Source organism: Prosopis cineraria, unplaced genomic scaffold, assembly GCF_029017545.1.
Source record: "Prosopis cineraria cultivar Desert tree isolate PC_DT_omini unplaced genomic scaffold, ASM2901754v1 PC3, whole genome shotgun sequence".
NCBI classification, from domain to species: Eukaryota; Viridiplantae; Streptophyta; class Magnoliopsida; order Fabales; family Fabaceae; genus Prosopis; species Prosopis cineraria.
The window spans coordinates 46,025,005-46,050,802 of NW_026555334.1; the positions used below are offsets into that span (position 1 = coordinate 46,025,005).

The 25,798-nt window shown below is 36.0% G+C and overlaps 4 protein-coding genes and 1 non-coding gene across 5 annotated transcripts; 2 read left to right on the forward strand and 3 right to left on the reverse strand.

Annotated features, from left to right (window-relative positions):
• The first annotated feature begins 63 nt into the window (after positions 1–63).
• LOC129304788 (WAT1-related protein At1g09380-like) lies at positions 64–2,396 on the forward strand. The gene is made up of 7 exons (XM_054944584.1): positions 64–242; positions 644–706; positions 846–962; positions 1,121–1,370; positions 1,451–1,609; positions 1,825–1,976; positions 2,093–2,396. Exons 1-7 carry the CDS (start codon positions 64–66, stop codon positions 2,268–2,270), a joined length of 1,098 nt encoding a protein of 365 aa, XP_054800559.1. The 3' UTR covers positions 2,271–2,396.
• Positions 2,397–3,463: 1,067 nt separating this feature from the next.
• On the forward strand, positions 3,464–6,859 carry LOC129305248 (ADP-ribosylation factor). The gene is made up of 6 exons (XM_054945248.1): positions 3,464–3,588; positions 4,203–4,363; positions 4,515–4,585; positions 5,984–6,103; positions 6,308–6,508; positions 6,597–6,859. Exons 2-6 carry the CDS (start codon positions 4,216–4,218, stop codon positions 6,600–6,602), a joined length of 546 nt encoding a protein of 181 aa, XP_054801223.1. The 5' UTR covers positions 3,464–3,588; positions 4,203–4,215; the 3' UTR covers positions 6,603–6,859.
• A 3,741-nt stretch (positions 6,860–10,600) lies between these two features.
• Positions 10,601–10,674, reverse strand: TRNAI-AAU (transfer RNA isoleucine (anticodon AAU)). Its single transcript has one exon. It is a non-coding gene; the product is annotated as a tRNA-Ile (tRNA).
• Positions 10,675–11,270: 596 nt separating this feature from the next.
• Positions 11,271–13,010, reverse strand: LOC129305247 (galactinol synthase 2). The gene is made up of 4 exons (XM_054945247.1): positions 12,523–13,010; positions 12,066–12,386; positions 11,845–11,979; positions 11,271–11,751 (listed from the first exon to the last, which is right to left on the reverse strand). The coding sequence occupies exons 1-4, from the start codon at positions 12,850–12,852 to the stop codon at positions 11,554–11,556; spliced, it is 984 nt and encodes a 327-aa protein (XP_054801222.1). The 5' UTR covers positions 12,853–13,010; the 3' UTR covers positions 11,271–11,553.
• Positions 13,011–17,965: 4,955 nt separating this feature from the next.
• Positions 17,966–21,326, reverse strand: LOC129304378 (chloroplast stem-loop binding protein of 41 kDa b, chloroplastic). Its single transcript, XM_054944004.1, has 10 exons — positions 21,115–21,326; positions 20,901–21,035; positions 20,732–20,818; positions 20,565–20,655; positions 20,380–20,434; positions 19,558–19,618; positions 19,020–19,241; positions 18,762–18,878; positions 18,566–18,655; positions 17,966–18,433 (listed from the first exon to the last, which is right to left on the reverse strand). The coding sequence occupies exons 1-10, from the start codon at positions 21,214–21,216 to the stop codon at positions 18,257–18,259; spliced, it is 1,137 nt and encodes a 378-aa protein (XP_054799979.1). The 5' UTR covers positions 21,217–21,326; the 3' UTR covers positions 17,966–18,256.
• Positions 21,327–25,798: the final 4,472 nt, after the last annotated feature.

Consider the following 25,798-nt stretch of genomic DNA (forward strand, 5'->3'; position numbering starts at 1 on the left):
CCCCTTCTCTATATATCACCCACCATAACTATCTCTTACAACATGATGTATCGTCCAGGCATTATGGGGAGTGGTGACGTGATTCCAACATTGAGTATGATTCTGGTGCAGCTAGGTTATGCAGGCATGACTATTACCTCCAAGCTTTCAATACAGTCTGGGATGAACCCTCTTGTTCTGGTCGCTTATCGTCAACTCTTTGCCACTGCATTCATTGCTCCTTTTGCCTTTTGGTTGGAACGGTAATGCATCTATGCAACGGTCCGTGCAACGCGCGTATATGTTTGGCATTAGCATGTGGGGGTGTATGTAATATATATCATATGCTCCTCTTTTCGATTCTACTGAGTTTAATTTGAAGCACTACTACTACTCATGCCTATGCTGTGCACGTGTTTTTTAGAGTATCGCAGCCAAAAATAATTTAGAACAGAAAGCTACTGTAGCTCGTAACTTTTGTAACGTTCCAAGGAGCGTGGATATTTGGGAGAGATGCCTTTCTTTCTCGTAAATCGTTTTAACAAGGAATGAACTAGCTAGCAAAACGGGAAGGAGCATCCAGGCCTCACTGAACCATACACAAATATAATAATTTTTTTTTTCGATATCAATTTTCATTTCTATGTTTCTCTTCCTTGTGCAGGAAAACAGTTTGCAAGTTGACGGTGCCCATTACATTCCAAATATTACTATGTTCCTTGACGGGGTAAGCGTTTCGTATTCGCCAATTTTCATTTCCGATATATAGAATGTTTAGTTACAGTTGCGACCAGATTGAAGCTTTAATTTCAATAGCAGCAAATTAAACACATACTGAGTCCTCACATGATTTGATGTGGATGCAGAGTTACAGTGAACCAGATACTGTACTTCGTGGGGCTAAAATATTCCACCGCTACAATCGCATCTGCACTCACCAATTTGCTCCCAGCTTTCACTTTTATTCTTGCTGTCCTGACCAGGTGCCAACGGATCGTTTCTTCTATACATTTCTTCCCTTTATTTTATTTTATTTTGGAATTTCTTTTCCAGATGACCTTCAATTTCAAGTACCTCCAAATCCAATACATTGATTCATTTGATTTTTTTTTTTCCTTTGTCAAAAAACATGTTATGGAAGACAAGAGTGTGTGAGAATCAAAACAAAGGCTGGGCAAGCTATGGTGTTAGGGACTGTTCTGGGTATTGGCGGAGCGCTTTTCTTATCATTTTACCATGGCAAAGCTATCAATTTAGGCCGATCAGGGATTCACTGGGAATATGCAGAGAAAAACGGACAATTAAGCTCCATCTCCAAAACAAATACGTTCTTTGGTCCTCTTTTAGTGATTGGGAGCGCTCTCATTTGGGCTCTGTGGTTCGTAATCCAAGTAAGATTCGTCACAGTAAGTCATTTGTGGGTTTGCCACATAGACACGTGAATCATTATTATGGTTTGTTGAAAATCCAGGCAAACTTGTGCCGGAAGTATCCAGCTCCCTACAAGAGCACCGCCTACATGTGTTTTTTGGCAAGCATGCAATGCGTGGCCATCGCTTTATGTGTTGAACGCCAAGCCTCAGCTTGGTCCCTCGCCAATTCTATGAGACTCACATCAGCACTGTATGCGGTATGTTCTCTTCAATTTGGCCTCACTCACATATTACTGTTGTAAATATTATTGGCTAATCTTTTCGTCATACCAAGACGAAGAGATCATGCATGGCTTTTCAGTGCACCATGATTTGAGAATTTGGAAGCAGCAGAACCGTTTGTTCATGAAAAAAAACTCCAGATATGCAGGAATGAGTCAGATAACATTATTTGAGGATTGAGATCATGCAGGGTATTGTTTGCACTGGGGTAGCTTGTTGCTTAATGTCATGGACTATTGAGAGGAAAGGCGCTCTTTTTGTGTCTGTGTTCAGCCCGTTGCAAGCCGTCATCGCTGCTATTGTCAGCTGGGCCTTACTTCAGGAGAAGTTACACGCTGGAACGTGGGTAATAACTGAGCAAGTTTTATGAGCTTCTTTGACTGTGCTCTCTAGTCACCTACGCATCTGTAGTTCTGCCCTCGAATGTGAATCCAATCTCAGGTTTTTATTTATTGCAGCGCGATAGGGTCCGTCATGATAGTTTTGGGGCTTTATTCTGTCTTGTGGGGAAAGAGCCATGCGAGAGACATAATTCAAAAGACTGAAGAAGAAGCGTCGAAGCGGAATGGAATCGGCGATGGTACGAGTAATAACCAGGAGTTACAGCAGGTTGGCAGGCACGATACTGCTATTTAACTAGATCGGATGGATGATCTCCAATTTGGATTCTTCATCAATGTTTTGTACTTGGTGTCGTCCTTGAGTTTTGGACCAAAGTGATCACATACGGTATAGCTGACTTCTTAAGTCTTAATGACATGTTAACTGAATTCACCATTTAATATCAGCTAGATCAGAACAGCTGATCAATTAAAAAGCCGCAGAGGGGATGGTCTTGATTATATTTCTATTCGATCACTCTGTGTGTGTGTGTGTGTGTGTGTGATAGGACTCCATTCGTTCTCTTTTACGTGATGATGTTGATTAAAGAAACCCCTTCATTGGTTTATCACTCTCTAACATCGCATTGATTAATCAATGTAGACGGCCATGCCTCCTGTAAATGAGGGAGGGATTAACATTAAACTGCTATACGTGTGGACTAACATCATATCATACGTAAATGGGAGTGAAGTCATGAACCCTGCTCACATTTCTTATTTCTTTATTTTTTTTCTGGCCAAAAGCACATCTCATATTTCTTGATAATCAAAATAAAAAAAAAAACGTACTAGTAATTAAGTATATGAGCATTATTTCTCCACCAGGTGCATTTGTAATAATTTTTTTGGGTATATACATGTATTTTTTGTTGGCAAACACAAAAAGTCTGCATGCCTTCTCTCGAATCATGATTTCTTTTAATATTTTAACTTTTATTTTTTTAGGGCACATGCTTTAATTACCTTCTATTTTACGTAAAACTCTATTCTTAAGTTTTAAAACTTGAAAAAAAAATTAAATTTAAACAACCCTCACACAGTATGAATAGTTCATTACTAGAGTTTATTATATGTTATAATATTTTATACTTTGCAAGTTATAAATAGGGCAGCTCTCATCATATTTAAGGTAAATAAACTATGAAGCCCAAAATCTAATTTTATCTTAAATTTTGATATATTAATAATTTAAATCCATGAGTTGGTAGTTTGATTAGTTTCAAATGAAATAAATTTAAATCCCCTGCTACCATACAAATTCAAAAAAATGGTTTGGGCCTTTTTTTTTTCTAATTTTCTTTGTTCTTCTTCTCTTCTACACTTTTTCTTTTAAAAAAACGCATAAAATAACATGCCTTTTAAATTAAATTTTAAAATAATAATTTTAATCAAACATGACGCTGACGCCGTCATCATGACTGTTACTCCCGTTAGCCTGTATCTCGTGGCCACTATAAAAATTAACTGACGAGACTGCGCAAGTTCTCGAGCTTGAAACCTCCTTTACGCTTCGCCTTGGAGCCCATTCTTCATCTGCCCTCCTCTCTAACCTATCGCTCGTTCTCCTCCGTGTAAGTGCGCTTTCCTCTTTAGGCTGCTTTTTGAATATTTACTACTTGTCTTAATGTCTTGGAAGGGTGTTCGTTGGATGATTGAATTTCTATTGTAGATCTGAAACCTGGATCGCTTACACTCCATTCCTGGTGCTTGTTTTCTCTTAAATCTGTGCCTCTTCTTTTGAGATCCTGTTGTGTCTGGAAAACTTATTGTTGCAAGGAGTGCAAAAAAGTATGATTTGAATTTCTAGCAGATCTGTTGCAAGGATACATTTATACGTCTGCTTTTTTTATCTACCTATCTCATTTTTTCGGACTAGGCTTTTTAACTTGTGATCGGTGTATTATATTGTTATTTTTCATTCTGGTTTTTTTTTTCGTTATTTTCTGATATCGTTGGCTGCTTACTTCGATATTGTGCTTGAATCCAACAGCTAATACTATTCTGTTTGCGTGTCTGCAAAAGTTTTCAACTAGATGAAGATCTGTTTCCCCCCCTTCTTTTTCCTTCTGTAACGATACAATGTTTCTGTGATGTCCTGTGTCTTGAAGCTAGAGAGTGATCAATAAAGAAATGTGCCCTTCCATGCATTTATTGACATGTGTCTCTACTTGAATTGTGGATCCAGCTTAACTAAAGAGATGGGGCTGTCTTTCACCAAACTGTTTAGTCGACTCTTTGCGAAGAAAGAGATGCGTATTCTCATGGTAGGTCTTGACGCTGCTGGTAAGACCACCATCTTGTACAAGCTCAAGCTGGGAGAGATCGTGACTACCATTCCTACAATCGGTATGATACAAGATAATACGCAGATCAAAATTACTCTTTACATGCTTGTGCATTTTGGTTCGAAAATATTTCATTTTCTGAAATTGCAGAGCTTTGAATGCGTAATGGTTTTCTTGACTTGATTTCACCATCCAACTTCATTGTTGAACAGGATTTAATGTGGAGACTGTGGAATACAAAAATATTAGCTTCACGGTCTGGGATGTAGGGGGCCAAGACAAGGTGTGTGGTTAGTATGGTTTTGTTATGTGCTGTAGTTTGGAGAGATCATTTGCAGCATCAGAATAGTGTTAAATTTATTTTTGCGATGAATCTTACTTTTTCTGTGTCTTCCTTTTCTTAATTAAGTTTTTCCATCAAGGAAGGAAGGGTTTGAAAACAAGTTAGGTACTCCCTCCAGTCTTATAAGACACCTTCCAGAAGTGCTTTTTTGTTCAAAAAATAGAACACCTTGTAATAATTAAATCACTCTTTTCAATTTTACCACTTCTTGATTAGCGTGAAGGTATTTAATGTAGTTGTATTATTATTTAAAGCTAAAGGTATAAATGAAAGTACATATCACTTTTTTATGATATTAAGGAGAAAAAAAACTAATCTTTTTTTAGATGCGTGAAATGATTGAAAATGTTTTATAATAAGGACTGGAGAGAGTATTTTTTTTTATTTAAAATTTACCATCTACAAGATTTGCCTCGCGTTACCTGTGTTTGTTTTGCTGGCATATGTGCTTATGGACGGTCTTGTGATAATTAAATACGTCATCATTAGCACAGAACAAACAAATAAGCTTCATTTATTGGAGCCATCTTGTCTTTCAAGTTTTTCCTTTAGCTATTTCTATATGACGGAAGGCTAACACTGTTGTGGCTTACATGATAAAGCATATGGTAGTCCCTTTCTCCTTGAAACATTTGTTGTGCTTTAGTTTAAATGTGCAGGCAATCATATGCGTGATCCGTGATACTTGATTATTAATTTATGATCCATTTCATTGATGTAGACTCTGTCCAGTATTATCCATTTTTGTTAGCATATGTGCTTGTGGACGGTCTTCTGTTAAATAAAAGTGTCATCATTTGCGCACAATGCAAACTAAGCTGTGAATAATGGAGACACTTGTCCTTCAAGCTTTTCCTTCAATGCAATGGGGAAGGCTAACCCTGTTGTGGCCTTCACTGTAATATGAAACAGAGTACTCCTGGGGACAGTAGTCATGGTTTATGTACCATTAGTTTTTTTCCCCCTATTTACCATTTGATTTGGGGAGAAGGCTATCCGAATATGGCTTACATGTGAGATATAGGACAAAGACTTCCTAAGCATGAATTTTTTGTTGCAAACATATTTTTGTTGCTTACAAACTTTAAGTCCACCCCATTTCTTAAAATTCATTAGCTGGCTAATATTTCACCTAGTTTCCTGTCTATTTATATTTATATTTTAAGCTGGTAGGTGTGCAGTCTTGTAATCTTGTTTAACGAGTTACCGGGCTAACATTTCTTAACGTTTTACTGAGGTTAACTTGGAATCATGTTTGATGAACCTGCACAATGTTTACTCTAACTTGTTACATGAACTAGCTTGTTCCATTAATTGTTTTCTGTACCTGTGCTACAGATTCGTCCTCTATGGAGACACTACTTCCAAAATACCCAGGGGCTTATCTTTGTGGTTGATAGCAACGATCGTGATCGTGTTGTTGAGGCTAGAGATGAGCTCCACCGGATGTTGAATGAGGTATGTCAGAGTAGACTGTATTCTGAAACTTATTAATAATGAAGAAAGCTTAGCCCTTGATTCAAGTTTGTGATATTGAATTTTCCTAGCTCGCTCTTGCGCTAACAAGTGCAACAATTCGAGTGACGATGGTGAAACCTTTCGATAGTAGTATTACTTTCATTCCCGTTAACCAGTACTGCATTTTTGTGGTTTACCGTATAGGATGAGTTGAGAGATGCGGTGCTGCTTGTATTTGCCAACAAGCAAGATCTTCCAAACGCCATGAATGCCGCAGAAATCACGGATAAACTCGGTCTTCATTCTCTCCGTCAACGCCACTGGTATATCCAAAGCACATGTGCCACTTCTGGGGAAGGACTCTACGAGGGATTGGATTGGCTTTCCAACAACATAGCCAACAAGGTATGCTTAAATTTAAGATCTTCCTGTTGATGGTTACTTTTTCACTTCTTTTAAAATAATCATCTGGTTTTTATGCTTCGCGTTTCAGGCTTGAAAACAAATCATTTGAGGAACGCTGCAATGCAATCTTGTTTCGAAGTGGGTTTGAGTTTGGATTACTACTACGCTCATTGGGTTTTTTGGTGGCCCTGCTTTGTTACTGCTTACATTTTTTTTTAATTTAGAAGAATTTTATTATATGATAGCAATCGCTTGTTGTTGATGTAGATTTTGAATAATTATGAATGAGACATTATGCATGCCATGAACATAATTGGACACAGGTGAATTATCACTGCAATGTTGGTTCTATGTTGTTACTGCCTCCATTTTTTTTTTTAACAAATTCATTTATTTCTCTTGTTAAAAATTATTTTTACCGAGGCGTGTAAATATTTTAATGAAAAAACACAATCATTAATCTTTATAATTTTATCAAATTTTGTTTATAATTTTTGTAATTTTTTTAATATTTTTAATTTATACAGTTTTAGTAAAATTGGGTAATGTTTTTTAAGTTTTATAATTTCTGTGTTTTGATTGAAAATATTTGAAAAATCAGAAAAAATTTAATAAAATTATAGAAATTAATGATTGTTTTTTTTTTATTTTGACCATATTTTTTTAAAAAAAAATAAAAGGGCAATTTATTCTAAAGTCATTAGTTAGCACTGATTAATTCATTAAAGGCCCAAAAATTGGGCCCGGAGCATAAAGAAAACCACCATAAAAAATATATAACAGACAGAAAACTTAAAAAAAGGGGGGGGGGGCGCTTTCAAGATATAGCCAATGAAAACACCATCAACTTCGAGGAGGAAATCATTGCTGAAACAACCGGGCGGGGAAGGCATCTATGTAGCAGCTGCATGGTCTTCTTTGGCTGTCTCTCAAGGTACTTAAAAGGCAGTAAGAAGAGAACAAGACATTCTCAAATAGGTGGCAGTAAAGCCAAAGATTTGCAATAACATACAAATGTCCCAAAGATGCTTGGACCTCCAAGATTAGTATAGTTGAAAGCCATATTGAGAGCCCTTGAGAAAACACTAACGGACAGGACCAAAAACAATAAAAAACCAGCAACATGAGTAGCCTGAAAAGAGGAGGGAGAGCATGACACTACCCATTTCATGCAATTCTCATGTCAAAAGTCTCAAGAAGATTGAAAGCATCAGTATCAACATGTTGGCTAGAACCATTGCAGTGCTTTGGACAAGAAAGAGACATACCAAGACTAACATCAAAACCTTCCCAATCATCAACACACACTCCAGAGTCCAACTCTCATTTGCCTTTCTTACAAGGCAAGAAGAGGAGTCTCAAACAATGGTTAAAAGTGAAAAAAACCCGAGGCAGTAACACTCAAATCGACCTCTGATGAAGTAGGTTCATGATAAATCTCCCTCTTAGCCAGCCGAAAAGCCGTTTCTAACTCATGAGAAATAGTAGAAGCTTTCGGCTTGAACGTGGCAAGTTGAGGAGAAGATAATCTAGAACGCACGAGCATCACCCCACTCCACTTAGCAGCTGAGTGGAAGGAGGAAATGGGCTTCAGGAGAATACGCTTGACACCACGGAGAGAATAAGTAAAGCCCGTTAAACTGAACAGCCATCGACTTTGAGAAGCCTACAAACCTAGCAAGAAGATCGCACCTACTCTGAAACGTACACACCGACTTCATGCACCGAAAAGAAGAATGACTGACATGCAAACAAGAAGAACAAAGATGACCAACATTATTTAAGAACAGAGAGACTTCTACAGGATCACAGGAGTAAGAGAACAGAACTAACTTGGATGGTAACAAAGAACGACAGGAAATAGAAACTTGAAAACGCAAACCAACATTAGAAAACAAACAGCTTCCATGGAACTGGACAAGGAACCAAGTCTGTTGCCAATAAAAGAGGCAATAGACTTAGAGTAGTAAGATAGAAGAGGACCAAAAAGATGAATTCAAATGCAAAAAATAGAAAAAGAGTCACGAGAAAAGGAGATGGCCATCCAAGAACAAAATAAATCATATTAAGCATTAAAGCGTTCATCAAAATCAATAACCAAAAAAAATTTATTTACAAAATATTAAAGGTTCTCATGAAATCCCTCATGATAAAAGAGAATGAGCTAGTTGTAGCTCTAAATATGCAAAATAATTCAAATTCAATAAAAAGATTAAAAAAACATAGAGAAGAATAGAAAAACTCTATAATATCTACTTAAGAATTATTCAGTTGTCTTTTAATTTTCAATGATGCCTCTCAAACCTCGGTTTATACTTTAGAATTGCCTACTTAATTCCAGATATAAACTTTTCTCTTTTTAGAAGCCTGTAAGTGCTTCATTTATAACTTTTTTGCACACCTTTGGCCTTTAATTTCTGTTTTTATCTTATCTAATTTTATAAAATATTGTTTAATTTCATATTTGGATTTTAAATCAGCTATTGCCACGTGTTTTTTCTCACGTCTGCACACGATCAAATTCCTATTCTCTATGGCCGTGAGTGGTTGAACGATGAAAGAGCCATCTCCTTGAGCTCCTCCGTGCATGGTCGAGTGTTGAGTCTCAATATGTCTGTGCATGATGGACTTTTCTTCATGCAATATCCACGCGCGATCGAGTTTTCAGAGGGTGGCTTTCTTCATGCTGGCTACATCTATGGGCATAGATACGTTTGTGTGTAACATTCAATATCTCAACCTACTAACTTGCAAGGTTAAACTAATCCGAACTGAGCTGAGAAGGCTTAGTTTTGGGGGTAGGCTCTACCACATTCTCCTAGAAAGATTTACAACACTACTGCATTCCCAGACTTGAATTCAAGATCTAATTATGTTAGGACAACTCCAATACCAGTTGACCTAAGTGTTTGGTAATATAGACATAAATACTTGCTGCTTTATTCATTCATTAGTGGACAACTTTTTTTGGACTTATTTATTAGGCTTTGATTGGTATTTCATATTTTTGGCCTTTTATATGTTCTTTTTGCTCATTTTTTTAAAAATGCCTAAAAATAATTAAGTGAGGTATTATATTCAAATTTCTATCAATTTACACATTAATGAGCAAATAAAAGAATAAAAAATATATATTAATTTAAGTAAAATACCCACCTATCAATCTCTGAGATGCCAATAAACATCAATCAAAGCTCGGAAGTTAGAAGCATGAAAAACACGATCATCAGGAACTTTAGAGACCAAGAAATGCCTAGGACAAAAATTAACGTGCAAACAATCAAAAGAAGGAAGAAACATCGTAAAACAGAGGGGAGAGGCCAAACAAAAAGCCAAAAGACTCTAAAAAGTAAGAACAAAACCAAAACCGAGTGATCTTGACTTCTAGCTAAGGATCATTGTTATTATCGCAATATCAGTAATACAATGTTGATTAGTTGATGTGTTTTCCAATAGAAATTTATACAATATTTTAATTTAACGTCAAAACTTGTGTATATAAGTTTAATTGAAATTGGGAATAAAGTAATATAAAACTTAAAACACGGTAAACATAAAAATCGAAAAAAAAATTCTAAAAACGAAACAATCATTAAAATTTCTTGCAACTTCAAGAAACTCCAATAATTTCTTTTAAATAAACAACCGAGGGCAGTTTCTTCCACTCTCATTGGGAATTTGAAGCTATTTTCATCTTAAAATAATTTAAATTTTCATTTTAAAATTTATATAGTTACAATGATTTTTTTAAAGGACTTAAAAAGGTATATCAATTGCAAGAATAAATATAAAATAAATTTTTATTAAAATAAAAATATATACTTATTTTTTTAAAATGAGACTTATTATTAGTCATTGTTAAATAAATTTTTTATTAAGTTCTTAAATGTGATTCTTGCTGAATTATTAGATTTCAGAATCCGAGTTTAAGGCAAAGTGGACATGTAGGGTAGTGGAGGTAAAAAGAAAGGAATGGGCCGCATAAGCGATGAGCGAGCCCCATTAGCCTCGATACTTAGCTCAACCCAAAGATAAAATATACCCTGATGTTGAGAGCAGCCCAAATAAGGACAACGGATGAAAATAAATAATTGGCCCATGCAGGTTTCGAACCTGCGACCTTCGCGTTATTAGCACGACGCTCTAACCAACTGAGCTAATAGGCCTTTAACGGCAAAGTGTTTGTCTGGTTTAAAAGTTCAATATGAATAAAATGATTGTCACTTACCTCGACCGGGCGTTTGCTCACTTTTTGGCTTGGAATTTTTATAGACGTAAATTACGCGTGTGTGTGTGATGCTTACTCAATTTTAATTATTCATTACACGGAACTTCCTAATAATTTAAGATGAATTCGCTGGTATAACCAGAACGCTAGGGATCTTCATAAATTTGCCAACGGAATTGCTCCCACTCTTAGAATTTAGAAACGGCTTTCAAGTAAGACACTCCAAGCAAGACACATACGAAGCACTGGATGAGTAACAGCCGGTCCAAATCAAATAAACACATTAACTCTGTGTCTGTGCACGCATATTGGACGACGGATGAACTACTGAGAAACGATTAATTCACCAGCCACCATTGTCTACTTAATAAGTTAACGTATACCACTTCTTATTCAAACCCCTCAACCTCTTCTGGTTCACACTTCACAGAAAGTATATCAGGCGACTAATTGAATGTCACCCCTGTATACGAATCCCCCGTCGCAGGGGCTCATTAGTGCGGCAGAAAATAAAAAGAAATGGAGAACCGTAAATACGAAAATAATTATATTCAATTTGATAGAAGGACGGATACCATCACAGCTCAACAGCACTACACTACTGTGGCTGCAAATTCATCAATACAAACCGAGGGAGAAAAAAAATTTGTTGGGGGGAAACGGACTCTGTACGGTCCCCCATGTCCTAAGAATTTAAAGCACCAAAAAAAATTTGTGAGTTGCGTTGGATATAGGAATATCATCCAGATCACACAGAAAAACCAAATAAGTCGACTCTGTACTTGTTTACAGACCATGAAGTGCATATATAAGAAAACTAAGCGGCAGAGGGGGCGGGAACGAATGCAACCCTAGCAGCCTCGGATAGTGCCTCTTGAATACGCTCTATATTCACTGGGTTCGCATTGTCCAAGGTTTCGTCCTCGTATATATCCCACCATTTGTCTACTAGCATCTTGATGTCTTCCCTGTCCATATTTTCCTCTTTCCCTGTGTATCTCCATGGCTTTGACCCCTGTCACCCACATCATTACAATCATATATCAGTACTGTACAAGTTCACACCATCATGATCCACACCTAAAAGTTCACTACACAAGATACTCACAGCAGCACAGTAGTGAACCACTTTCACTTTGTGAAGCTCAACGTTCTCGGGATGACGCCACAGCATGGCCAGCACAAGGTTGTAAACGTTCGGTATGGGCTTATATTTGTCCTTAAAGTACATGTTCAGAAAGTCCTGCAAACAGAACATTTGAATTTAATCAAACACAAGCACGAGAACAAGAACAAGGATAGAATCGTTTTGACGAAGCGTGTATATACCTGCTCAGCGAAGGAAGTAGGCTCGGTGACCAGGAGGGTCTTCAGGAGGTCACGGTACGTGGAGAGACTGGGCTCGCAAACAAACATCCCAGCGTTGAAGTATAGTGGAGGCTTGGGTCCAAGCTCGGCTCGCCACTGAACCTTATCAGGGCACTGCTGACAGTAGCCGATCTTGTACTGTGGGGTGTGGCTCCAAGTTTTCTCACAGAAACAGTCCATCACGGCGTAGAAGTACCCGTTTGGCAAATCAAAAAGGTGGTCTATGTTGTCAAACACTTGGATGTCTCCATCAAGATAGATCATCTTGCTGTACTCCACCAACTGCAGAATTTCCCATCCAAGTGAGAAACGACACACGACAGATATATGGGAGTGCAAAAGCCATGACTCGACAAGCGAGTCGTGGAATACGTTAAAGACATGCTATGCAAAGACAGAAAGAGACATAGAAACCAACCTCCCAGATGCGCAGCTTAGAGTAATTGATGACATAATAAGCCATGGCGAACTGGGTTTGGTTCTCCGGAGGGTGGACCGGCTCGATCTCGCGGATGATGCAGCCTTGACCGATCAGAATCTGACGGTGCTCCTGGGGCACATCTGGCAGAATAGCAACCACCAGAGGGTACTTACTCTTCACCTTCCTCAGACCTTTGGCGAGTCCTACCACTCCCTTCACGTAGTCACCATTTCCGGCCAGGAAAGTCACGAAGGCACGGTCCCTCCCGCTGGCCTTTGCTTGGATGGCGGCAGCGTTGGCAACGGCGACGGTGATATCGGGAGCCATTTTTGTTTCCGGCGAGGGTGTTCCGGAGTTGACGGTTGGACAGAGTGAGAGAAAAGGAGTACAGGTTTTGAGTGTGGAGTAAGAGGAGGAGATGTGTAAAACAAGAGAGCAAAGTTGGTTTGCAACGAAGGAAATTGGTTCTGGTGTGAAGAAAACTGAGATGGGGTGGCGTTGTTTATATAGAAACCTTGGTGCGGTCTTGTTCGCGGTTAAAATTAAAGAAATGAAATTGAGAGTGATGACAATATAAAATATTATCTTTGAACTTTTGGAAGTTGAGGAGATTTCAGATTTGTACCGATGCTAGGATCTCAATCGCTCTAATGACGTCTGGAGGCTAAATTAATCCTTTTTTTATTTTTTATTTTTTGGGCCGAGACTAAGCTAATCCATTTTGAGTTGGACTTTTCCGTCGTCCGGTCCCACTATTTCCCGAAGGTGGTATCGCCATGTGAGCCCCACGTGATGAGCGACAAATCTCTCTCCGCGCTTGTCGGCAACTTGATCCAATGGCCCTGGAATCGGACGGTGCCATAGCTGTCCTTTCCGAGGAATCAATTTGTCACGGCATTATCGTTTTAGTGCACTTTGAGCATGCTGCCCTGCTTAAATGCACGAATTAATATATTGATACGGAATATCATTCCATTTTTATTTTCTGATTGAGAAAATCTTAGAATTTCATGTCGCGCCTTTAACGAATGGTTGCCATCATTTTTTTTTTGGGTCCAAAAACGCAACGAATGGTTGCCATCTGATCAAGAACACGAGGGAGGAGTGAACCAGATTAATTAATATAATGAGTGGTCGGGCCAAAAATGAAATGACATTCAACCAGTGACGATCCAGCAAAATAAATCAACAGGGATGTAATTTATATCTAAAATAAATATGTATATTTTTTATAAAAAATAATTATATATATAATTATATTTTTGAGAAAATTAATCTTTTAATCCCCTAACTTTTAACTTTTTTATAACCCAAGTTCTCAACTATAACTCACTGCGATTTAGTCCTTCAATTATAACTTGTCTATGACTCGGTCCCTCAACTTTTAACTTACTTTTAATTCAATCCCTCAACTTTTGTTAGCTCTATTTTTTTATGTTAATTTAAATCTCACATTAAAAAGCAAGAAGAGGATATTTTAAAGTAAAATGTGAACATTTTTTTTATTCCTTTTATTTGATGAGGAAAATTTTAAAAAAATTAAAAAATAATGATCGAGTTATAAGTGAAACAAAAGTTAAGGGATTGAGTTACAGTGAGTCATAGTTAAGAGATTGAGTTACAACAAGTTATAATTAAGAGATTGAATTACAAGTGAGTTAAAAGTTAAATGACTTAAAAAATAGTTTTTTCTATATTTTTTATATAAGTTAATAAAATTAAATATTTAAAACAACACTTAAACATAGCATTAGAATGGCATAAAATATTCTCTTCACATGCAGCATCATGTTTTTTTAATTTTCATTAAATAAAATTTATATTCCCTTGCTTAAAAAATATGAGACATTTTTAATTAAATTTTACTTCAATAAACTAGTTAATTGTCTTCAAACCAACACTGTCTTTTCATATTTAACCCTATTTAATAAAGTATTTTATTTTAAAATAAATATAAAGTGATCTATTTATTAAGAGCACTTTTTAGAGAATTTCTTATCATTATATTGCCTCCAAATAAATTACATGTTTGATAATTTTGTACAAAATTTTTTTCACAAACAATTTCTCTTTTTGAACTATTACTTTTCCATCATAAAACTATTGCTATTCAAAGTTATATATATATATATATATATATATATATTATAGTTTTAGACAATAAATTTTTTAATGGCATGAGTAAAATTTTATAAGGCAATAAATAAAATTCTTTTAAAGTGAGGGGGAAATTAAATTTTTTTTGAGGGAACAAAAAAATATAACCTAAACCATTTTAAATAATTTTTTCTTGGATTGTGAGGGCAATTGCCCCCGCTATAGCAAACATGGATCCGTCCCTACATTAAATTATAACTCAAAAATATATAAGAGAAAATGTCAGGCCCAATAATCTATCTACTAAAACAAGATTCTATTCATTTAAAAAGGTACCTCCCACACTAAGTAAGGGATAAATCATAAAAGAAATATAACTGTTAAGATCAAAAGAGATGGGTCAAAAAAATCGTTGTTTGAATGTGGGTCATTACTTGAATGTGTCTTGAATCTCATGAGATCGTCCCCAAAAAGAGCAACTATGCAACTAGGCTCTTTGTTTTGTGAACACAACAACCTTAAACTAGCATTATAAATAGAGCTTCGATGGAGAAAGAAAATAACAACGAACAACCAACAATTCATCCAAACACTTGGTTACTCAAATTATCTTTTACCTTGTATTTAGAATTTAATTTTTATTTTAATTCCTTGTAGTTCTGAAACTTAGTTTCAATAATCAAACAATATTTTTTCCATTATCCTTACATTTTTGTATTCGTATAAATTAAAATAAAGGAGTCTAAAAATCCTTTATTCATATTTAAAACTCTGTGTCTCTCTAACACGATTGGTAGATGAACAATGTGATTTAGAAAACAATAAGCATGAAGGCATGCAGTGGAAACAATTCAGCGCCCGTTTGGATATGTTTTTAATCGATTTTATTCTCAAAAAAATCAATTATTTAGTTTATTAGTCAAACATCTGAAAAAACAAAAAATCGATTTCAACCCTTAAAATCAATTTTTTTTGAAAAGCTAATATTTTGAGCTTTTTCGAAAAAGATGATAAAAAAGTATTGGAGAAATTACATAAAAAGGTCCAAAAAAATTATAAAAAAGCACAAGATTTTATTAAAAAAAAAAATCAAACTCCCTTCTCTTCTCTTTTTTTTTTTCTTTTTAAAATTTAAATTTTAAATTTTTAAAAAAGTTGCTAACATATATTAAGTTAAAATTAATTTTAAAAAAACAATATCCAAACAAATTACGTTATAATATAATTAATTATGATTAAAATCTACCACTTAATCAATTATTTTCACAATCTATTATACCCAACTGAAATTCAAACGGACCCTCATTTGTTTGACTTTGAAGTTTAAGTATACTCATCCTATGTATCAGACATTCTCTTGAAGATAAAGCTAGCTTAGTTTATAATGTATTGTTTCAAATTTAAATATAAAAAAAAATTAATTTCCGTAATTTTAACAGTGTTTTTGTGACTTGAATCGAGATTTTGAACTTTGATATTTTTGGACATATAAGTTCACGTGACAACATTTTTTAATTTAATTAAAAATTGTCTAAAATGAATAAAATACTGGATAACAACAGGGAATAATACATATGCAGAGCCCTTGTCCCCGAACAAGAGACACACGATATCGTATATGACAATATTTACCATGCAGAGTCAATGACAGCAAAATAAATACAGACAAGAATATGGGTTTTAATTTTTATTGAACCAGAAAAACTGGACAAGCGACTTTTCTGTTCAATTGAAATTAGATGTATTAACTCCAGAAAGAAAAAGAAGTGGTAAAGAGGGATGTAAAATACAGGTAGGCTGATTCGCTTGCACCGACCAGATATCACCGATTGGCCCTGCATAATTAACAAAGCACCACCACCATAAAATAAATTGAAAATTCCAAGTGAAGGTCACCGGAGAGTGGCCACGCCACTGTTTCCAGACACGTGGCATGCTACAAGACGGCCGTTACTTTTTGGGTACATGTCTCAGGGTCAGGGGAGTGATGAATTACGCTGATTCCTGCTTTGGCACTCAAGGAAGGAGCCACTCAAATCGCGTTTGTTTCAGACTTGTGACTATTTTAAATTAGGTGGGGTCCATGAAATCCGTTGCGTGTCCATTGGGTAGCCACGACCGACTTTGGTGGGCACGTGTAGAGGCCCCGGAAGCGCGACGTGGCGCTACGTTTAAGTTCTTTGGACCGCGTGATTGACGCTGGACTCATTCCTCGTCTGACCAAGCAGCGGGGCCAGCCTTTAACCCCCGAGAGTTGGTTACTAATAGTGAGGATAATGAAAAGAAATTTAACATATTTTATGGTACATTTCTTTGAATGTTTGAGGATAATGCAATTCCGCTCGAAGAGGGAACCGACCATAGTACTAATGCTAAACGGATAATGATGTGGACAGTTTGGGTGCCAGATAACTTGGTTAACATGTTAATCTGCTGGCGAAGCTTCTCGCGGCAGGCGGCAGTATTTTTCCTTTTCCTCACCGGGAGAGATCACGAATTGATTGTTTGGCGTCCTTAAATTCAGGAAACTTCCTAGTTGAGTGCTGGTAAATAGCAAAATCTTTCTCCAGCACTACAAGGAATGAATAGGGAAAGCCAAAGCTACGTTTTCTTTATTCTCTCTGCCTCTCCGATTCCCATATCAACCGATTTATTCTTTCCTTGTTTTCGTTTTTTTTTCCCCTTTTGGCATCAGAATTTATATTAGAACACTTTTTTTTTTTATTTAAGTTTGGAAACCTATATCTAATCTAAGGCCCTCCTTGTTTCATAAATTATTTTTAAGCAATGGGGATGAAAATAATAATCCAAACGAACAAGGTAAGTATTGGAATGAGTAATACCAAATAACTATAATATTCCCTATATAAAAACATATTAATAGATTCTTTATTGCACTTTTTAATGATAAAATATTTTAATTGAAAATTGTAAAGTGTTCATTTTTTATTTTTTCAACACGTGCAAAATTTTCATATCCTTATGATAAATAATATTTTTCAAATTATTAACGAATGATTTTAATTTTGTCATCACGAATTTTTTTTGGGCCAAAATTACAGAATGTTTTTTAAATCATCAACGCAGCAAAAATATGGTGGTCAAGTATGGATGAGCCACCACCTGGTCAAAAAAATCGTATGGATGAGGATCACGAAGACCCAAGATCTCCAAAATCCTCTAATCGACGTTCATTATCTTCTTGCGTCAGGTTTCACCCTTACAAGAAGGGTATATCAGTCAATTCATCCATTTCCAGAATCTTCTTCAATTTGTTTTTGACAGGAAAATGACAACATTCTCATTAAAAGCCGGAATGGCCGTTGCCATTGGAACGGAAGAGTCCAAGTAACCATTTTAATGTTTTAGATGAAACTTTCCTTGAAACCAGGCCAGTCTAAGTAAATGGATATGCGAAGACTCTAAAATAGTGAGCCTTTCATACATGGGTGCTGAGGCCAGTGGAAAAGAAAAGTAAAATTGGGCTCTGTTGGATCTTCTATGGGGCCCAATTAGTGTGATAATTTTCACGAATGTAGGAAACCGAGCTGACAAAATAAAAGACTGAGGACCTGTTTGGGCTGGGACATGGTGCTTTAAACTACTGCAATCTTGTTGGAGTGAAACAGGGGCATCAAGCAGTAACAAGGCTCTTGCCCAGAATCATATCATCAGTTGAGAAATCAGCCTCTTTTCGGTAAGTTCCTCTACCAAAGTCCAGGTTGTAGGAATCTGCAAGACCTTCTACTAGCCCAAATTCTGGCTCCCACCCCAGCACGCTCTTTGCCTTCTCTATGGATGCAAAGAAATGCTGCATGTAATTTACAAAGTCACCAATTAATCAACACAATTCATCATAATTCAAAGTCCCTTGCATCTGATATTGTTCCCATTTATTTATCTATAAGCCATCAACTAACAATCATGCCACTGCCCTTATCACCTGGTCGCGAAAGGGAAATGCCTTCTTCTTCCCAAAATCATAGGCTTTGGGATTGTAGTGAATGATCTCTGGCTCTGGGAACCCACCAGCCTGCACGATGCCCATAAGAAGAAAAAAGGGCAGAAAACAACTATGTTGGTTAAAAAAATGGCCAGATTAAGGAATCCGTATCATTTTACTGACATGAACTGCTTACCTTGGCACATGCTTTTGCTAAACCATCGAAAGTGACATATTTGTCTCCTGAGATGTTGAATACTTGCCTGCTGGCCTTATCATTAGCAAGAACCTTAATAAAGGCCTTTGCCAAATCCTGTCATAATTGAACCGTACTTTATCAATAACAAAAATATCACGTCAATTTAATTCCCATTCCCAGTAGGCAGTAGCTAGAAAATAAGAGCAGTTATGCGGGATGTAGTAATCTTCAGATGCTGGGACTACTTTTGGATACCTTAACATGTCCGAGTTGGGTAATCTGGATGCCAGAGCTGGGAATGGGAATGGGGCGACCGGCTTTCAAACGGTGGAAGAACCACTCTTCAACAGGGTTGTAGTTCAAGGGTCCATAGATATACACTGGCCTTATTGATGTCCAATTCACGCCCTTTGATTCCAGCAAGCTCTCTGTCTCTAGCTTCCCCTTGTGTCTGCTCTTTGGATCTACTGCATCAGTCTACCACCCCACCCCATCCCCCACCAACATGTTTACCCATGATTAAATTAAGTTCTCAAATTGTATAGTTCACTGATAGGAACTAGCATCATCATGTCATGCCACAAAGTCACAAGATCATTTTTAAGTCTTATATTATCTTCTAGCATTACAATAGTTTATTGTGAAAGGAAACCATTAAGGTAACTGACTTCGTCAAGATGTGATTGTTTGGTTCCATGGATTTTGTTGTAAGTTTGATGCTTAACACAATTGTATCTTACAAGTAGCATCGGAAAACACAGTAATAAAAGCCTGCCAAAATCTTCTTACTCACCTCACAATGAGGCAATAAATCAGATTTGAGATAGACACCGGCAGAGGAGCAGTATATGTACCTACAATTTAGATCCCAAAATTAATCATAATACGATCCATCGAAGCATCAACAATCATACAGATTCTGAATGACGCTACCCTTGCAGTTTTTTTTTTTTTTTTGAAAAATATAATTTTAAATCCTTATGCTTTGCTTGAGTTTTATTATAAATCCCTATACTATTTTTTAGTATTCCAACTCTTTACACTTTTCTCTATCTGCACCTTAAATCTTTGTAACACTGCTAATGGAGGACCTAAGGTGCAAACAGAAAAAAGTATAGGGGCGTAAAATAAAAAAAAAGATACAAAACCTATAACAAAAATCGAGCAAGTATAGAAGTTACTCTTCTGCCAGATGAACTTCATCTGCATATCTAACGACCACCATCTTAACCCACCATTTTCATTCATTGATAACAAATTTCAATAGGCACATACATGAGCAACTGGAAACCAGAAGGTAACAAACAGATCATATATAGCTTTTACTTTAAGACTTCAAACTTTCCTCTTTATGAGAAGAGAACTGGAGAAAACTTGCACACAATCACCGTCACAAATGATTGCTTTATTATATTATTTAACCATCTACGATTTCAAATTGTGGATGGCATTTCCGTGGAAAGGACGACTTCTGAAATTTCAGAATTATTTAGCCTGACTGAATTTGTCGTCAAAATGAACTAACTAGGTGACTGATTAATGAACAAACGAATGACAAGCCGTGTCTATTGCTGACTTTGATTCGAGAATACTGAAAAAGACTAGTAGTGATTACTGCTCCAAATTTGGCAAAGCTTCGATTATGGGCTCTACTTCATTTGCCTCTCGTCCTGGAACATATATCAATCAATCATTATGCGAAGCCGAAGCGTGAGACATGCAAAGAAATAGGATCAACTATATTGAAAAATGTGAAGGATGTTAGACGCAAAAGGTGAGAGGAAGTAAGGCTGTGCGCACCATTTATGTCATAAACAACATCGAACCCCTGTGCCGATAGACTGGACTTCACGAACTCAAAGTCCTGTCTGTCTCCTTTCAAGTGCAGGATCTAGCCAAACCAAAATTATCATGAGCAGTGAATGGTCCGAATATGAGATGAACCAAGCTCAACAACAAATGCATACCTTGGAAGAAAAATCAGAATAATCAGCGTCTGATTCACCAGGCAATTGTTGAGTAATGGGAGCTTTTCCTCTGGTAAACAAAGTCACCTGCCAGATTTATGAAGATCGACTTGCAGATTGTCACCGTTAGGAAGCTAAACAATGTGGAGATGTAATGGATAAGTAATACCTGGTGACCCTCCTTGACAAGAAGCCTAGACAAAAACACACCAATAAAGCGAGTGCCTCCCATTATAAGGATTTTCTTGTTGCTTGACGCCGAGACGTAGAATCCCCCTTTTGGTTGCCATGCTTTCCTTCTCAACTATTATCAGAAAACGAGCATGGGGGGAGTTATCACTGGGGATCCATGAAGAATGATGATTGAAGGTAAGGTGAAGAACCTGGAATTGGGAGTGAAGTCTGGTTCCGCTGAAATCAGAAAGAGAGGAGGCCAAGGGGGAGAAAGGTAACTGGTTCTGCTGGAGGGAGACAAGCCTTGCCATTCCTTCGGGGCTCGACTTCCAAAGTGCGTCTCCTCGCGCCAACCGCTCAACTCTTTTTGAGCGAACAGTTGGGATAAGGCAGCGACCCACCCACAGCCTCTCATTCCATTTCTATTCCAACACTTGTTGATTGTTATCATTGGTCTCAAAGGGCAGTTCTCTTTTTTTTTTTTTTAAATGCCAGTCAGTGGTCGAGCTCGTTTCACGAAGTTTACAATCACTGGAGTAAACCACGAAAGCACGTAGTAACTGGCTCGGGGGAAGTTAAATCAGCCCCTGTTGGCGGTTGCTGCTGCTGATTGCAGGAGGGGGGCAAATGTCAGTCACACAAGGAATGGTGGCTACGTTCCATTAAATATTTTTAATTAAATTTTATCTCTTAATCAAATAATTATTTATTTTTAAATTAATTATTTTTTATATTTATTATTATTTAATAAAATATTTCACTTTAAAATATAAAGTGATTTATTTAATATGAACACTTTAAAAAAATTAATAATTATACATTAAAAAATTAAAAATATCTTACATTTTTTTAATATCCAACCATAAAAAATATCTTATATTTTTTGATGGAAGGAGTGAAATAATTTTAAAAAATATATTGTTTTAATATATATATATATATATATATAAAACAATTTGAGAAAGATAATATTTCATTATTTATACTTTTACGATATTACCTTTAAGTGAAAAAAGAATTAAAATGATATTGTAGCATATTTTCTCCTATCCAAAATATAAACAATTTTTGAAAAAATTCCATGTCTCAATAAAGTCCTCATTGCCATAAAAATATATATTATTTTTTTATTTTTACTCCTAGTTTCAATTATTAATGCACTTTGTAATGAATGAAAGATACATTTACATAAATATCTAAGTTAATAAATACAAGGGAAAAAGGGAAAAAAAAAATTTACATGTACTAAGTTGCTTATATTTTGAACCAAAATTATTCAAGAGAAAATGCTTATATTTTGGATCGGAAGGAGTAATGATTAAGTCTGTAAGATTTTTTTCAAAAATTTATAATTTTATTGTAAAAAAATAAGTTTATAAAATGTTATTATTGTTGTTTTTCACAAATAACAATAAATACCAAGCATGCTAGAAATGCTAAGTCTCAAAAAATAATAATAGGTTCTCGAACTCTCTTGTCACAGTTTACTTAAATGTGAAGATGCAAAGATATTGAAATAAACAAGTGTTTTGATAATAAGAATGCAAAAATATAGAATTGTAAAGATTACAGAAGCTGGAAATGATTTTAGAAACTATTTGGGAATACAAGATAAAATACTAAAAGCATTAGTAGATATTGTTAATTGATTGTCCCTCCTTTCTTTTGTGACCTTTTATTCCTTTTATAATTATTCAGTTGAGACCATTGCCACCATGAAATTTAGAGCTTGTTTACAATATTAGGGATCACTTATCACAACCCATGAGATTTGTGACATGTCACACCATATTCTCTTAATGATCTCATATGTTTAGACATCTTGAGTTTTAAGGACTACACCATACTCGTGCATGGCACGCCCTTCCTTTCCTGAAAATGGACCTAGTTATGTTTCTCAGGCTAGTCATGTTTGTAAACTCAAATTTCTCATTGGACTAGTGTTTTAACTTTTAGCCCAAACAATGCTTCTATGTGCTAATGGCTGATTGTAATAGGCCATTTGGCATGTTTGGATAAGAATTGGTGCATTATTTTGTTCCCTTAAGCTTCTCAGACCTATAAACCTCTCTGTCCACATCAATCATTCTCTTTGTTCTTTCGTGCTCTTAATTTTCCTTGCCTTTCAAGCTTTTTTGCCATGTCTTCTTACATTCTCCTCTATTCGTCCTTTCGATAATGGTCACTTCAATTGATACTACCTAAAATGTTCAAGCCATCATCCTTGGCAATCTATCTTCCTACTCAAACTACCTTAAGATACCATCTCAGTACATATTAATCTTTCTATTCTCCTTTTCTTACTTCTGGATTGTTCCTTTCTTCTGAAATGGGTTTCTTTTCTCTACTGGGAACATCTAACATTTCCTAGACTTCTTACTTCTCCTCGTTTTTAGTAAGTACTTTATTTATATTATCTCTTTATTTTCCTCATTGTTTTCAACTTTCTAAAATTTTTAACACTCAATTGGGTTTAACACTCCTCCACATAGTTTCACTCCAGCTATTGCGGTCAATGCTAACCACCGATCTATTGCTCTAAAGGAGGTGGAACCATCAAGCCCACAATCCTTGAGCCTTCTTATTGATACAGGCTCTTCTGGTTATAACATGTTATGTACTTTATATGATTCAAGTACATCATCTTCCTTTAGCTTTATAGGACAATTTTGATACAAGCTTGCCTGTTTTGCATTTGTATCGATAATCTCTACTGGTGAGAAACTATCATGAGCCCTTATTCCTGTTGTTCTACTAAATTGCAAAATGAGCATTAAAGAAACTACGCAACAGAGTTTTAGAGGTACCTCTCCTACATAAATCCTTCTTGTTTGTTGTTCCTCATTTTCTTTTTTGTTGTCTCCTTCCTCATGCTTATTTTCTATCAACTTCCTTCTAAAACATTCTTCATTGCTAGGGCGGACATCGTTAAGTGGGGCTAAGTATTTTGTGAGTTCCTAAGCTATTTCTAATTTCAATCTTTCCATAGGTTGTCCCTCTAGACCCACATCCCAACCTAAGGGTTTACCTTTAAATGGTTCCCTCGCAATAGGTGGGGCTAAGTATTTTATGAAGTAATCAAACTTGCATAAGGGCTCTCCTAGGCTATCCCATACTACCTTGGCTTTCTTCGAGCTCTCCATAGGTTGCCATTTTAAGACCATATCATAGCCTAAAGGTCTACCTCTAAATGGTTTTGTCATGCCAGGTAGGGTTGAGTATTTTAAAAAGTAATCAAATTTACCTGAGGGCTCCCTCAGGTAGTCTCATACCACTTTAGCCTTTTCTGGTCTCTTTTCTGTTTGCTCACCTCTTATCCAGACATTTTAGGGCTGTCTATTTCTATGTTTCTTTTGTCTTCCATGGTATTTCCTAACCTTTCGCTTATTATGATCTATATCCACCATTTGACAGTAGCAAATAGTAAAAAATAGGTCTTTATTTACTATTATAGATTCCACCTTTCCCAAAAATTTCAATATGCCTTTATTGATTCGCCCTGTCAAATGGTAGAAAATGGGTCTTCATTTAATACCATGGATTCCTCCTTTCCCAAAAATTTTAATATGCCTTTGTTGATTCGGCCTTACACCACGTTCTTGAAGGCCTAGCAAATGTTAGTACTGTGGCTCTACGAATGGTGATACTAGCAATATTCTTTTCCCTTACACTTCTCCCTTGATGAAATCTTATGGTATATAGGTAATGAGATAAATTTCTCTTTCAATAAGAAGTCAAAGATTTCCTTAATTTTGGAGGTGCTAAAGGTGTATTGTACTGCATTAGGCCTTTTTAGGGCTTTAGCAACAGCCTTCCTTACTAAGGTCGAGCATATGCAATCTCTCACATTTTTTAGCTCTACCACAGCCACATCCAACTTATCGAAATATGTTCCAATAGTCATACACTCACGATAATCTTCTTCTTTCAATAACTCTTTATATCCACAAATTTTGGTAGTGAATTTATAGAAATCTTTAAACTCTATTCCCTATAAGTTCTTCCTTAATTCTATTTTGAGTCTTACCTGTGCTAGCTTGACTACCTCAGCCTCTAGAAGAGGTATATTGTACTTGTCTTTCAACCTCTTAAATCTTACAGGGTATTGATTTGCTATTTCTCCTGCCCTTTGGGCCAATTCGCAAAGTTCTGCGATGCTAATTTCAAGCTTTGCCTTGAAGAATTGTATATGGAATTTATGCTTTGTTTTTAGCCAAGTAAGAATAGAATTGCATGCCAAGGTTGTAAAGGTTGGGTGTGAAGACCCAAATTACTATACCCAACACCACACATAATACTTCAATATCATGAATAGGCTAGCTTTTAAGATGGATAAACTTATTAATTATAACAATTAAATTTCTTCTCATGTAATACACAACTTAAAGTAAGAGAATACATTTATCATATAGATGATGCTTCCTTGGCTACTCACCATGGCTAACAACGCATCTTGCCCCTGATAGGTACTTACTTGCCTTGGTGAGAAGCCACTTGCTTACCTAGGCCTGTACTCTACTTGCCCATGCGGATAGCTTGTCTCACAACATTCAATTTCAACCATTCCTAATAATTTTAGATAAAATACAATTTATATGAAAGTGTTTCAGATCATAATCAATCACATTTAATCATATAAATTATACTACAATTCCTAAGCATACTTTTAAATAAATTAAAGTCTCACAAGATGAAATAGAGCTAAAATCTAGCTCGAATCGCTCACACATCCAAAGATAAGCTAAGGCCTTTAAAATCAGTCTAGGCCATAATATATCAAGTAATCACCATAATTTAAATATAAACTACATCTTCCTATTATTGGAAAAATCTTAATTTAAATATATTGCAAAAAAATCGCCAGAATTATAAGCCCTAGTGTTTTGTTCTCAA